Below are 12,782 nucleotides of genomic sequence, written 5' to 3' on the forward strand. Positions count from 1 at the left end.
TAAGTAATCTGGAGAAGACCTACATAATCACAGAGAGCAAAACATGCAAACCTAAACACAAGACCAGAGTCAAGTTCAAACTCTCAACCTCAGCACTGTGAAGCAGATGTGCTAGCCGCAATCGTAGACGTACATGACAGGAATACATTTCCTGGAAAACGAACATAAACCAGATTGCCATAGAAAAATCACTTTTGGCCTTGCACGTAACCGTGTAATCAAGTTTGATGAAACAAATCCGAAGAAATCCTAAATCAAGTGGGAAGTAATTCATGTGTAAATCCGAAAAAGCATCACAAAGCAGCAAACATTTTATAAAGTTACATTTATTCCCAATATTGGGCAATAAAGTAAAATATACACTGAATCGATGACCTAACAAGGTAAACTGACAAATACATTTTAAATCACGATGACTATTGATTGGTATTAACAATCAAGTTAGGGTAAGGATTGTTTTAACATGTCAAAAGCATCTCTACATGCACATTGTATCGATTTCTGTTCAGGATTTAGAAACAGCTTTTAAAAGAGTGTTCCTCAGGAAAGTGCACAGCTGGTTCATCAGATCTTTATTCTGACCTTCCACCCAGTGTATCTCAATCACTGCATCACTCTCCTCGTGCAAGACATTCAGCAGACATTTAAACAAGAAGCGTTCCACTGAGAGTGGGCTCGCTGGCTGTTTTGAGGGCATCTCGCTGGCGTCCTTCTGGCCACAGGTGCCCGCGGGGTCACACCTAGGCTTCGTTTCCACATCTGCAACCTGTTCCGGGAGTTCCTGATCCACTTCATCGGCAATATCCGTAACCTTCCTGCCTTCAACGGAGGGCGACTCTGCAGTCACCTCCGGGTTGGCTGATTTCTGATCGGCATCCACCTGGGTGTCTTGCGTGAGGGACGGCATCGTGGTGGCGGCAGCGGCGGCATTGTGATCTGCTCTCGGCAGCTCCCGCAGCTGCCGCATTTGTTCGCGTCGCTTCTGTCGCCCGTGGAGCCAAGTGTTTTCCACGGCGGTCAGGAGGAGGCTCTGCTCGTGCTCCCTACACGGAACACGCTTGTGCAGCACCTGCAAGCAAAGGTAACAATAGAATTTTAATGCAATTAATGATCTATTTCTAGAAGGAATGCAGGATGAACATTTCTACCGAGATTGGCTGCAGATGGTCATAAATGGGTAAAGCCAAAAGTGTACAACCCTCTCCCAAGGCTTAAACATTTATCACCGTCATAATATTACATTTCTCTACCTTGGATTAATTCGACAGAATGCTATGCCAAACATTTGTTCACTTATTGGATCATAGTTTTCATCCATTACATTGCTCTAAAATGGTTTTAAGGTGTCATTTGATCATGCAAAACAGCACGATTGAACGACAACCATGAGTGCTGGCTCCAACAACACATGAGGTTTAATAAGATTAATCGACAGAGAGCAATACACACAAATAATGACTCACCCGCAGGTCCGTGAGCGTCTTCTCCACAAGAGTTGTGATGGCTTTCAGCGGATGGCGGCTAGTACAGCCCAGAGCACGGGCCTTAGCCTGGAGCTCCTTCACAGCCACATGGGGAAGTGTGAAGGAAAGAGGCTTGCGGGCTCTGTCCAATTTACGCTTCTTACTGGGCGGTGACTGACGCAGGCGGGGAGAGAATATGACAGAGAGAAGCGGAGTAATGATTTTATTGATGATCTCACAGAAATGCTACTAATGCCACACTTTGTTTCCTTTGCTCTAAATGTAAAATATACATGTGGTTATACGAACCATTATTGATGTGAGTATAATGATTGCAATGTTAGCCTGTCTGCAGTTGATATTACAAAACGGACACAAGAGGGAGCTCCAAGCACATGCTCGCCACTGGACCTGCAGTGCCTTGTAATACTGCCCCTTGCTTCTTTCTGTTGCCCTCCAGAGTCAAACTGTAATGGCGCTAGAGGTCATTAGCCAACCGTATCTCGGGACAACACGAGTCAAGTTGCAACGCTTCCCTGCACAGCCACATGCTAGCAACTGCGTGCTCAGTGTCACTCATGGGGGCTCTGCAGGCTGGCGGAGGGTGCAGAGGCGAGGGTCTGCGTTGACAGAGCAGACAGCATGGCCAACTGACCTACAAACAGCAGCAGGGAAGGAGTGGGCTGTGACCTTCACAGGCTGCTGCTGTTTTGAGTCAAGTTTGCTCACCTCAAGGTCCTGTTGTATGTTTGAGGTCTTTGCATGGAGGTGCAAATACGTCATGTCCATGAAATATGTAGCTAGTTGTGCTCATAGAGAGAAGCGCCATTTACAGACAGACGAATTAGAGGGATGTCTGATGCAGTGGAATCCCACACTGCTGCCAGCTAACATAAAATACATTGTGAGTTAAATACTTGACCGTCTCAATCAAAGGCAGTGTTTTGTATCTAATGCAATCTGATTGTGCAGGTTTTTCCTAATGGTACAGCCGGTGGGGGTGAAGGGGTAGCACAATGTCCTTGCACCTGTATTTGGCTAGGAGAGTGCCATTAAGTATAATTTTCTCTTGGTTTTAAGTAATTGATGTTCCCCAAAGACACAATTACGAGATATTCTTGTGTTTAATTGTGGGCTTCATAATGGACTTTCTCTTATCTATCTGTACTGCTTCTTTCCACTTAATAGTCTTTTCACCCCACCACACGCCGACATGTAAGCAAGTTACCCAAGTCATTATGCAGCAAAATTAAACCGGTCAAGCAAATCCTTTATTCATACAAATCTATTTATAATACAACCAGGTTTGTTGCTCTTTTCTTCCTAAACCTACGCAATTGACTATCGTGACTATTTCACATTTAGACAAACAGATACACACCTACCTGTAGGCACAAACACAAAACAAGCAACCCACTGAGGTCAAACCTCCTTGCCAAGTGTTTAGCAGCAACTGTCCCTCGAGACCCAAAAAAAAAGTCTAATCTGTCTGAATGTGCAGTTGTCACGTTGTCCATTTCAATTGTGTTTATTCCACAATATTCTGCTTTCAAATATAGGAGATAATTCACACTTCCTTTTCCCCCACACCGCTTAAGATAACTGCACAAATCCATCAATTATTTCTCTCTAAGGGCTAAAAGGGGAGGAGGGGGCGGTTGACCATTATAGAGGCGGACTGGAAAATTAATTTCTAAATATATTTTCAAGAATATCACGCGGGAGGGGCTAAACTGGGGCTACACAGATTTCTGACGGGGGTATAGCCCCAGTGTAGCGCTGTCTCCGCTTGAAGAGAACCAGTCAATTACCTCCATTGTTGCCATTTTTATTGTTTAATAAATTTGCAACACTTTAATTCGATAAAGCTCCACCAGTTTTCCCATTTTTAAATGATTGTAGAAGTTTCACTTTTGCAATGTGTTAGCATAAAAACGATTAGCATATGAGCATTTAATAATTTCTCAGTACAGGAGAAAATGTAAAATCCTTATCAAAGTATTTCAGTGCTTTTTCCAATCGAGTAGCTGTTTACCTAGTTGTTTGTTAGAAAAATGGCTAAAAGGTATACAGCTAATGCAGCATAGTAATTAAGAGTGCAATTGAACGGGTAGTAAAAGGGTTAAGTAGGTCACAGTTGCATGCGTGCAGCATATGTTTAAGAGCACATGTAATATTAATGAGCCTGCCTCATGGCTGACATCCATAGGAAGACCAGCATCTGGGCAGAATGAGCCAACCATGCATGGGTTTCTGTGCAACCAGAAACCTCTGTCTAAACAAAATACTGTCCATATGTGTGTGAAAGCAAGAGGAGGCGGAGGAGCGTAACAGACTAGAAATGTAGGGCAATCATTCTGCTTAACTGATTTTATACTGGAAAGGCCAACATAGTCTAGTCCGACAACACACAGCTCATGCATCCATTGAGCAGCCGCGTCCAGTTGTTTCTTTCTAGTATGTCAACATGGACATCATTCCTGTTGACTGATACCGTTTATTGTTGAGTTTTCACTGTCCACACAAGACAAAAGCCAGTGAGCGTGCACATTTCTTGCCCTGGCAACTGTTGCCAGGCTACTGCTAAACTAAAACCACATAAAGCTGTCCCTGGAGGAGGAACAAGAACATGTGATGGAAGAATGAAAGATGCAGTTAAGGGGGGCAGGACCGAGAAGGTGCATTATTGAGTGGATGGATTTTGGGTGTTGGAAACACCAACCAGCAGGCGGAAGGATACAAGCCGGAGCATTAGTGGCCCACCCGAGGCCTGCAAAGACTTACCGGAACGATGACATCATCATAGAAGCTCCAGGCCAGCGCCCATCGCATAGTGCGCCCCTGGCAGAACTCTGTGTGAGTCACTTTGGGTACCTGGAAGAAAGAAGAAAAAAAAATGAAAATCGAAGCAGTCAACACAGTCATGCTGGCCTTGGATTATATTTCCTAGAAAACCTAATTCAACTATTTTTTGTGACCGGTGTACATGCCTTCTATTCAAAAGGCAAATGGATGGATAGATGTTTTTATTCTCCACAATTCTGACCACCCTATAGGCCAGGAGTCACAGAAGAACAGTTTGCTTGGTGAAACGTGGACCGAGTTTGTTGAGAGGTCACTGAGCGCTGCACCTCTTAATTATAGGTGTGAAAAGAGAAGTGTGAAGGTGTCATGTGACGAAGGAACACAAAGTGGTTTTGAAAAGGCTTGTGCAAAGCACACGGAGAGAACTCCTTCAGGCATTTTGACCAAGTGATACAATTCAGTTGCAGTCTGTGTGGCACGATTTGGAGTGGTAAACTAGAACTATCGTAGAGGGGGCATATTGTGGAAAATGTACATACAGGTACATATGCACAAAAATATCAAACACACTGTTCTCCGCACTATGGGCTCTTCTCCAAAAGAGGAAGCTGCAGTATACTGCGTGGGGTCGCTCACCTGCACGAGATTGGGCTACCCAATCAAACAGACTAATTTCAGCAAGATATAACATGAAGTGTATAAAGAGTTCTAGAATATTAAGATATTTTGATGAAAGCATGTCTTACACACAATAACTACTGCAACAACAACAAAAAACTCATTTTGTCTTCATGTGAACATATGTCGACAGAAATTGATACTCAAAAAGAAATGAGTGATTAAACTACTAGCCTATTAACTGTGCCCATTTTTTTTCCTCTTATCCTCTTTTACAGTTGGATAACTGCCGGCTCTCTGGAAACTTGCCAAAACTGCACTTGTGCTGATGAGCAGCCGCGGCAAACCAAAACCCTCAGGAGGGTGCAGGTGCAGCAAACCATAGGACTGGATGTCTTCTTCCTCTTTCAAGCATGTGAGAGAAGTGACTGGCACGGGACTGTAGGCCTGATCCAGTCAGGAGTCACGAGCTGGGCTATTAGCTCCAGCTAAGGACACTCGTGGCTCTTTAGCCTTGGGAGGCAGTCATGCACTGCTAACGGAAATCGGTGCATTCGTGGACCGCTTGTGACAATTTTGGGTTGGCATGTTAGACACAGTGAATCCACTTCGCGTGTCGGGTCCCCCCGGAAAACACTTCAGATCTCAAGAGTTGGGAGGAGCTATGAACATTTTTGTCAACTCTCTGCATTTGTACACAGTGCATGGGAGATGAGCGAGATTACCTAATTGATTTCTTGAAACACAATAATTAGATTTTTGCAAGATTTATATATGTATCGCAAATAGTGTGTCGCATCTGACGAGCTACTCACCCCTTGCTTTCTCAGCTCCTCCTTCAGTGGGGTCAAACTGCATTTCTTTCCCAGCATGCAACTGTACCACCTGGCAAAACAAGCATCCCCATTAACCTGCTGAGCATTTGACTACGAAGCATAGACCCAACCAGCAGAAATGAGACAACTCGTGAGAAATCCAGCCCGTATAGTGTCGACAACAATCAGACAAGGCTCTCACAATCTCTGTGAGGTTTGTGAAGTGCAACAAAAAGCACACTGATTTATCAAAAGGCTTGTGACTCCTAGGGGGGCAGTTTAAATGACAACGCTATCCACATGACTCAATCGATTGTAAACACTCAAGCAGCCTGCTAGACCACACTAATGTTGCACATCTTATCTTAAATTTATTGTTCAATATGAGGATAGACAAGCGTTAAAATGTCACAAAACATGGGAGACTTACTGTAACTTTGTGGCTACCTGTTGTTTTTTAATGGGTGAGATTTTTATTTGCCAAAACTTAAACACATAAGACATTTCCTAGCAATATTAAATAACAGTATATTTTAAAATCTAAAATTCCTTATTGTGTTACAGGGTCAAGAAAGGAGCACTGTCCTCTTCAGCGTATTTCAGCACATTATCGGTGGCCTGCATGATAGTCTTTTGTGCAACCCCACAACTGTTAGAGAGAGAAATATTTGGAGGACATAAAGACCATTTGAGTATGAAGATGCTGAGCTGATTGGAACAGTGGGCTGGTTCTGACATGTCGCAATGAAATATTGAACAGCTCTGATAGTGACAGATGTGTTGGGGAGAGCAACACCACGACACTGCCAATGTGGCTTTTCAGTCACTTTTGAGTATGCAGCTGCTAAATGATCTTGATAAAGTTCAAGCTGTTTTTCAATTGCAGACATTTTCACCAGAAAAGAGACCCACCTTCATATCAACGACATGATAAGTGCAGATCATTATCTTCTGTTAAGAAAGCATTTGTACATGTTTTATTAGGAGCAAAGGGGGGTGCCCTTTAAATCGGGAAGATAATAAAGACAGAGAGGAAAAGAGGGCGGGGTGGTGGTGAGTCTCAAAGGACCAATTGGTGAAGCTGGCACTGTTGCCATGGACACCTGCAGGCTCTTTTGTCCCAGCATGCCTTTTGGTTGGGAGTGACAGCCGGTTGCGGTTGGATTGGCCTGAATGGTAAAGCTTGGAAAGAAGAAATCATTCATATGCTCCCCCTCACCTGTAAACGTGCATCAAAGTGAGACAAGAGCAGGCAGGTGTGGCATGTCTAATTTGTTTTAATAGTCCCCTGCTGCAGCAGCCTCTCCCTCTGCTGCCCTGGTGACAGCGCTGCGACGAAGAGGGAGGGGTTGGTAAAGTGGTGCCCACCCAAACACAGATGTTCCCAGTGGGTGCCAAGATACAGCGTGAGGGGGAACTGTGTTCCAGAATCATTAAAGTGACTGTAAATGACAGCTCCATCAATGTCTGTGCAACCCATTTGCCCATTGCCCCACTCACAGGATGTATTTTAACCTCTCAGAAGCTCTCAAAGTCAGAATCCATCTGCCACTTCACACATTTTGACTACTCACAGTAACAATTTGGCTTCATATTTTGACACGTTTGGTGTTACTGAAGTCGTCTTTGTTACTCACCGCAAGCGTTTCTTGAGCTGCAAGCTGTCATGAATGATCCTCTTAACAAACTCCAATTCGCCACCCTCCGCCATGATTTCTGTCACCCCGCCCGTGTTCACTGAGCTGGGAGGAGGCCGCCGCGCGTTCCTTGAATTGACCCCCTGCAGCGAGCAGCAAGACAGACAGAGATTAAGATCAAATCCTATTAAATGTCTGTTACTATCTGTGCAAACAAATCCTGCTTCCTGCAGCCCATCTAGCAAACAGTTGGATTCTAAAGGTTAAAATCATCCGAAAATAAGAAAAGACTCACATTGGCTTCAAGTTGGTTGGCAAAAAAAGGAGGGTTGCACATGCAAAAGTCGTACACAATTTCTGTTTCTTCTTTCAGAGCGTCCATCAGCAGAGTCTTCTGGGGAACCTTGACCACTGTAGGAAACAAAAGCAAGACATGTATGCTGTATTAGCACAAACTTCTTCCTCACATGAAATTTGACATTTCTGGTGTCCTCTTTCAAGTTGTCTTTCTTGAGGCTGATGATGGAAGGGGACAATAACAGCATCAACAAACTAACTTGAGTATAACATGAACTGGCCTATACACACACATGGAGATATCCGTTATTTCCTTATCGTTTGGAATCATGATAAAAGCCATGATTGCAAGCATAATTAAACTAACATAAATACTGTATTTCAATTTGCTGTTGTTTCTCTCAGTTGCCAATAGTTTATCACTTGTTTGATTTTCAAAATTAATGTATGCACAATAATGCACCTGTAGCCATTTTTAAACAATCACAATAAAAAGGTAGCATTGGTGAGACTGTTGCCCGTTTACCTTTAACCAGGTCGGATAAATGGTTCTGCTTCACGTTCCTGGTAGCGTAGTCGAAGCATATATCATCCACCTCAGTTGCAAGGAAGAACCAGCTGTTCATTGTGGCTCCCAGCAACGGGTAGATACAAGATGCGCCAGTGCCTTGTTAAATAAAAATAATAATAAAAATAAATAATGTTACAATGTTGGACTATATTAGTTTTAAAAAGTTGTGTGTGTGTGTGTATATATATATATATAAAATCCTATCACCTTAAGTACCTATTCAATTTCAAATGTAATCAAACCATTGACAAATTCAATCAGTGTGACCAAGACTCAGCTTGAGACGATAAGTATGTTTCGCTACCGATGTCGATGCCTCTACGTCGTTGCTTCTGGCCATCGACGAGATCCTCCACCCAGTGGATGTAGTTGAGACGCAGAGGGACCGTGGGTATGAGGCGCTCCAGAGGGATCTCGATGCTCAAACCAAAGTCCTCCTTCAAAAGGGTGCAAGTCAGGGCTCGCACGGCCTCTGGCTCCTTGAAATTCACTCTAAAAAATACACAGAAAAAAAACCGTTTACACGAACGTTTTGAGTTTGGAAATAGCATAATCAAAAGCTCCTTTGTGGTGTTCATACAAAGGCGTATTGTACTAATTTCCAATTATTTGACTGCACACAGGAAGGCAGGAGCCGAGATTCAAACCCCCAAAGCTCAGAACTGTGAAGATGAAGAAAATACACATATTCTGTCACATTGCTTACAAAAATAGATCCATATTAGGGAAACCATTCAAGGCAAGGTGTGTGTGTAAGAACACATGTATATGTATAACGCAGGTTTGCTGATTCCTTTGTGTCAGCTCTGTAGCAGCACCTAATTAACCCTGCAACCCCATGCAGCCCCTCCACCTACCACCACACACCAAAGATGAGCAGCTCATTAATTTGCAATCCACAGTTAAAGACAATGAAATTCAAATTTTCCACACAATTAAGACTTCACACTTTTTATTGTCTGGGCCCCCAAATGCTCATGGCTGCACGTTGAACAGCTACAGCTGTCATATGAGAAGACGCGGCTGCAGCAGACAGCGTGAGTGGGCGTTATGCACGTAATTAAAGCTTTTCCGATTTTTTTTTTTTTTTGCAGCTTGGCAGATGTAATTAGGCACATCCCAGAGCTGACAGCATCTGGCACGCAAGCAGCTCAACACAGGCAGTTGTCAATGGATTACAAGGGGAAAGAAAAGAAAGGCTGGTGAAAGAGATGCAAATCCCACCTACAGTACATCAGGGACGGGCAACTTAAATGACAGAGGGGGCCGCAATTTTCCTTTAGCCCTTGAATAGTGAAAACTGATGCCCATTGAAACGCAATAAAAAAAAAATTCAATTCCAATTGTGGACACCTGTTAAGGCACAAATGTGTACAGTTTACATTGGATAAATGAGGTGTGAGACAGATATAAATAAGAGGTCATTTACCTGTGGAATCTAGCATTATTCTTTCTAGGAAACTTGCACATAATGAACATGCAGGCTTAATGGCCCAGGTCAACACTTGGCTCATTCAGGGCACTACAACACACTCAAACAATAAAAAGCCAACTAAAGAATTGGACGACAATGTAAAACAATATGCTGATGTCAAGCTGAAATGCCGACGATATCAGAGCACGACAATAATGTCATGAAGCACTGTTATTTTTTGCCCCTCAATCATAAAAAAATAAAATTTGCACCTGAAATAGTGTATGAAAAAAATTAAGTGTTGGTTATTACATCACAACATATAATAATAAAAGTGCAACAATTAATTAACAACTAAATAATTATTAAATTCATTGATTTTGGAGAATAGTCTGGATACCTTTTTTTAATTTAAAATTGAATTGTCCAAAATTGTCAAAATCCTCACAATTTCAGCTTTTCACCAGTGAATGTTCTGAATTCTTTCAAAAAAAATTTGCCCATTTCCCACCATGTTACGGACCAGAGCATTAAGCGAATAAATATCCAATAATTCTTTTCAGTCCTTTTAATTTGAAATAATGTTCCATTTTTGAATAAAAGAAAGAAAGGAAGCAGCTGCAGTATTCACTCTCTCTCTGATGTTCTTCCATCTTCTCTTCTACCTCAGAGGCATCATTAGAAAAAGATCAATACTCAGAGAGCAGAACTGCTCAGGCCAGACCTCTATTTTTAGCCCTGAGGTATACATTGTGTGTGTGTGTGTGTGTGTGTGTGTGTGTGTGTGTGTGTGTGTGTGTGTGTGTGTGTGTGCTACAAAAGATGATGAGCAACGCTGCAAACGGCATGTCTCCATGGCAACCCCTTCTACCGAACAGATGATGGGAGTGCACGCAAACCTGGCCACGTTGGAGCAATGGCCGATGCCAGACAGAGCGTGAGCGTGCCCGCGCTTTACGCCTATTGTGCCACGTAGGCTTACGGCAGCGTGCTTACGTGAGTCGTGTTCGTTGCAGTGGATGGCAAACGACATGGGACAAATAGCACTGTAAAGTTGTATTGAGGTGGTTTGTTGCTGAAAAGAATTTGTTGTCATACATTTTAATCTAGATAGTGAACTCCTTGACCTTTATGGTAGAGCTGTTTGCTGAGAGTACATTTTCGATGCACACGGACACAGGCACTCGTGGTGCAAATAAATAATGAATACATTCAAGCTGACATGATTGCTCTCATGCACGTCCGGAAATATAAGGCGTTTGGCAAATCATTTGTAAGTTTAGTTTAGTTTATTGTTTAGCACGTATTATTATATCAATAACTGTGCAAGGAGGGAGACGAAGCCTAGGGCTTGTAAAGAGCTCCACTCCTTCTAACCCCCAATTCCAACCCTTAATGCTGAGTGCCAAGCAGGGAGTATAAGCAGCATTTCACTTGTTCCACCTCTTATGATGCAGCCTCATTCCAAAATGGAACAACTTCAGATATAATGGCCACAGGTTTGGCACACCTATCTTTGAGGGGTTACTCCCATTTTTGGAGCACCTCTTAAGCTCCATCAGCTTAGATCGGTGCACAGCCAATTTCAGATGCCTCCAGAGACATTCTCATCCAACTGGAAGCTGGCCGCCCAAACAAAAACATCAAAAACAAAAAATTGAAAAAGCGAAACAGTCGGGCAGAGCTAATCTATTCAATCTTTGCGACAACAGCAGAAGTAAATTTATCCTGAGATTCTGTTTGAATTTCAAATTGCCCAACATTATGAGCGTGCAAATTCATGCAAAAGAATTAATCATCTTCCTGCCCATGAAAGAAAATCCACTAAATTTTCAATTTCATCAAGACTGTTAATTTTTCATACTCATCTATACGTTCTGTACAAATGTGCTTACCCTTGTGCTACCACCCCAATAAACAAAGACTTGAACCTCCTTACTCTCAGCTCCATGCAATTTTGAACGTGGAGCAAAAAGAGTCAAACCCATTACTTTGTTCAGACTCCCCCCTCACCTGCTATCAGCGTGCTGCACAGTTCATCCAAAAATGGCAGGTGTCTTATCTCCCCCAAGAAAAGAATTGGTCCCATCCCATGATAACGCTCATTTCACTACTCGCCGCTTAACTATTTAGAACCCCACCGTTCATTTGAAACACACACACACACACACACACACACACACACACACACACACACACACACACACACACACAATCCACTTAAATAACACACAATCCTTTCACTAGTGGTGACAAATTCCCAAATTTCCCAGACAGACACAAATCCTTGACATCCCGTTTTGTAGAAAGTAAACACATTTTTAGCAAATCATCTCACCCTTGAACAGATTTATTCCATTTGCTGAAATTATGCTCTGGCTATACTTTGTTAATAGCTTCTGTCTCATTGAATTAGCACACAATATGTAATACTTACACGGCTCGTCCACTCAGGTTGGTGTGAACATGTTCTTGGAATTCTGGGTACTTAGAAGCCAGATAAGCAAAGTCCGGTGGTTTGTCTTTGTAGCGGTTTCGGGGATGCATGGACTTGTTCAGAGACATGACAACAGGCCTGTGATAGGAGTCATATACATAGGGGGGAAAAAACGAAGGTAAGGCTGGTTTCGTCCAATAACGCTGCTTTTTTTTTTTTAGAGTCAGCTAGCGTAATCATTTTTTTGTGTTTAATACGATATCATATACATTACTTAAATAAATGAATACGAACACTAAATCTATATGAGAAAGCTTGGCGCGTCAGGAATCATGAACTAAACATGACTATATGAAAAACGTACGTACAACCTCAAGTGAAATCTATTGTCAACATACCTTTATGTGTTTTTATAGACCAACGCCAAGTTGCCTTATTCTGAGGCTCGCGTTGGCCACACGTTTCCCAACTGTACTCGCGCGCTTCCTGTTTGTGTGACGTCATTAAAGTGCGCCGCCGCCGAGGCTCTACTTTCCATGGCGATTGTAAACAAAAAAGCGTCAGAACCGCTGCAACGTTATTTAATATTGTATTGTTTTATTTCACTTTCTACATATTGTATAGTCTCTAATTTTGCGTTCATTATCGAAACTGTAATAGGGCACCATGTAGTTAGCGTTTTATTTTTTGTTCGATGTGGTGGCGATTTTTCACGTCAAACATGC

General features: G+C 42.6%; 1 protein-coding gene across 1 annotated transcript; it reads right to left on the minus strand.

Annotated features, from left to right (window-relative positions):
• Positions 1–308: 308 nt before the first annotated feature.
• On the minus strand, positions 309–12,572 carry mettl16 (methyltransferase 16, N6-methyladenosine). Its single transcript, XM_061280217.1, has 10 exons — positions 12,456–12,572; positions 12,058–12,195; positions 8,511–8,698; positions 8,162–8,302; positions 7,634–7,749; positions 7,339–7,481; positions 5,702–5,771; positions 4,248–4,337; positions 1,464–1,637; positions 309–1,069 (listed from the first exon to the last, which is right to left on the minus strand). The coding sequence occupies exons 2-10, from the start codon at positions 12,183–12,185 to the stop codon at positions 506–508; spliced, it is 1,614 nt and encodes a 537-aa protein (XP_061136201.1). The 5' UTR covers positions 12,186–12,195; positions 12,456–12,572; the 3' UTR covers positions 309–505.
• Positions 12,573–12,782: the final 210 nt, after the last annotated feature.

Source organism: Syngnathus typhle, linkage group LG6 (genome assembly GCF_033458585.1).
Source record: "Syngnathus typhle isolate RoL2023-S1 ecotype Sweden linkage group LG6, RoL_Styp_1.0, whole genome shotgun sequence".
NCBI classification, from domain to species: domain Eukaryota; kingdom Metazoa; phylum Chordata; class Actinopteri; order Syngnathiformes; family Syngnathidae; genus Syngnathus; species Syngnathus typhle.

Excerpts from the sequence above, each read along its gene's own strand:
- mettl16 (XM_061280217.1), bottom strand. The coding sequence starts at position 12,185 with ATGTCTCTGAACAAGTCCATGCATCCCCGAAACCGCTACAAAGACAAA. Across the intron at positions 7,750-8,161 it reads TTTATCCGACCTGGTTAAAG|TGGTCAAGGTTCCCCAGAAG; the intron begins GTAAACGGGCAA and ends TGTTTCCTACAG. Across the intron at positions 1,638-4,247 it reads ATGATGATGTCATCGTTCCG|TCACCGCCCAGTAAGAAGCG; the intron begins GTAAGTCTTTGC and ends CGCCTGCGTCAG.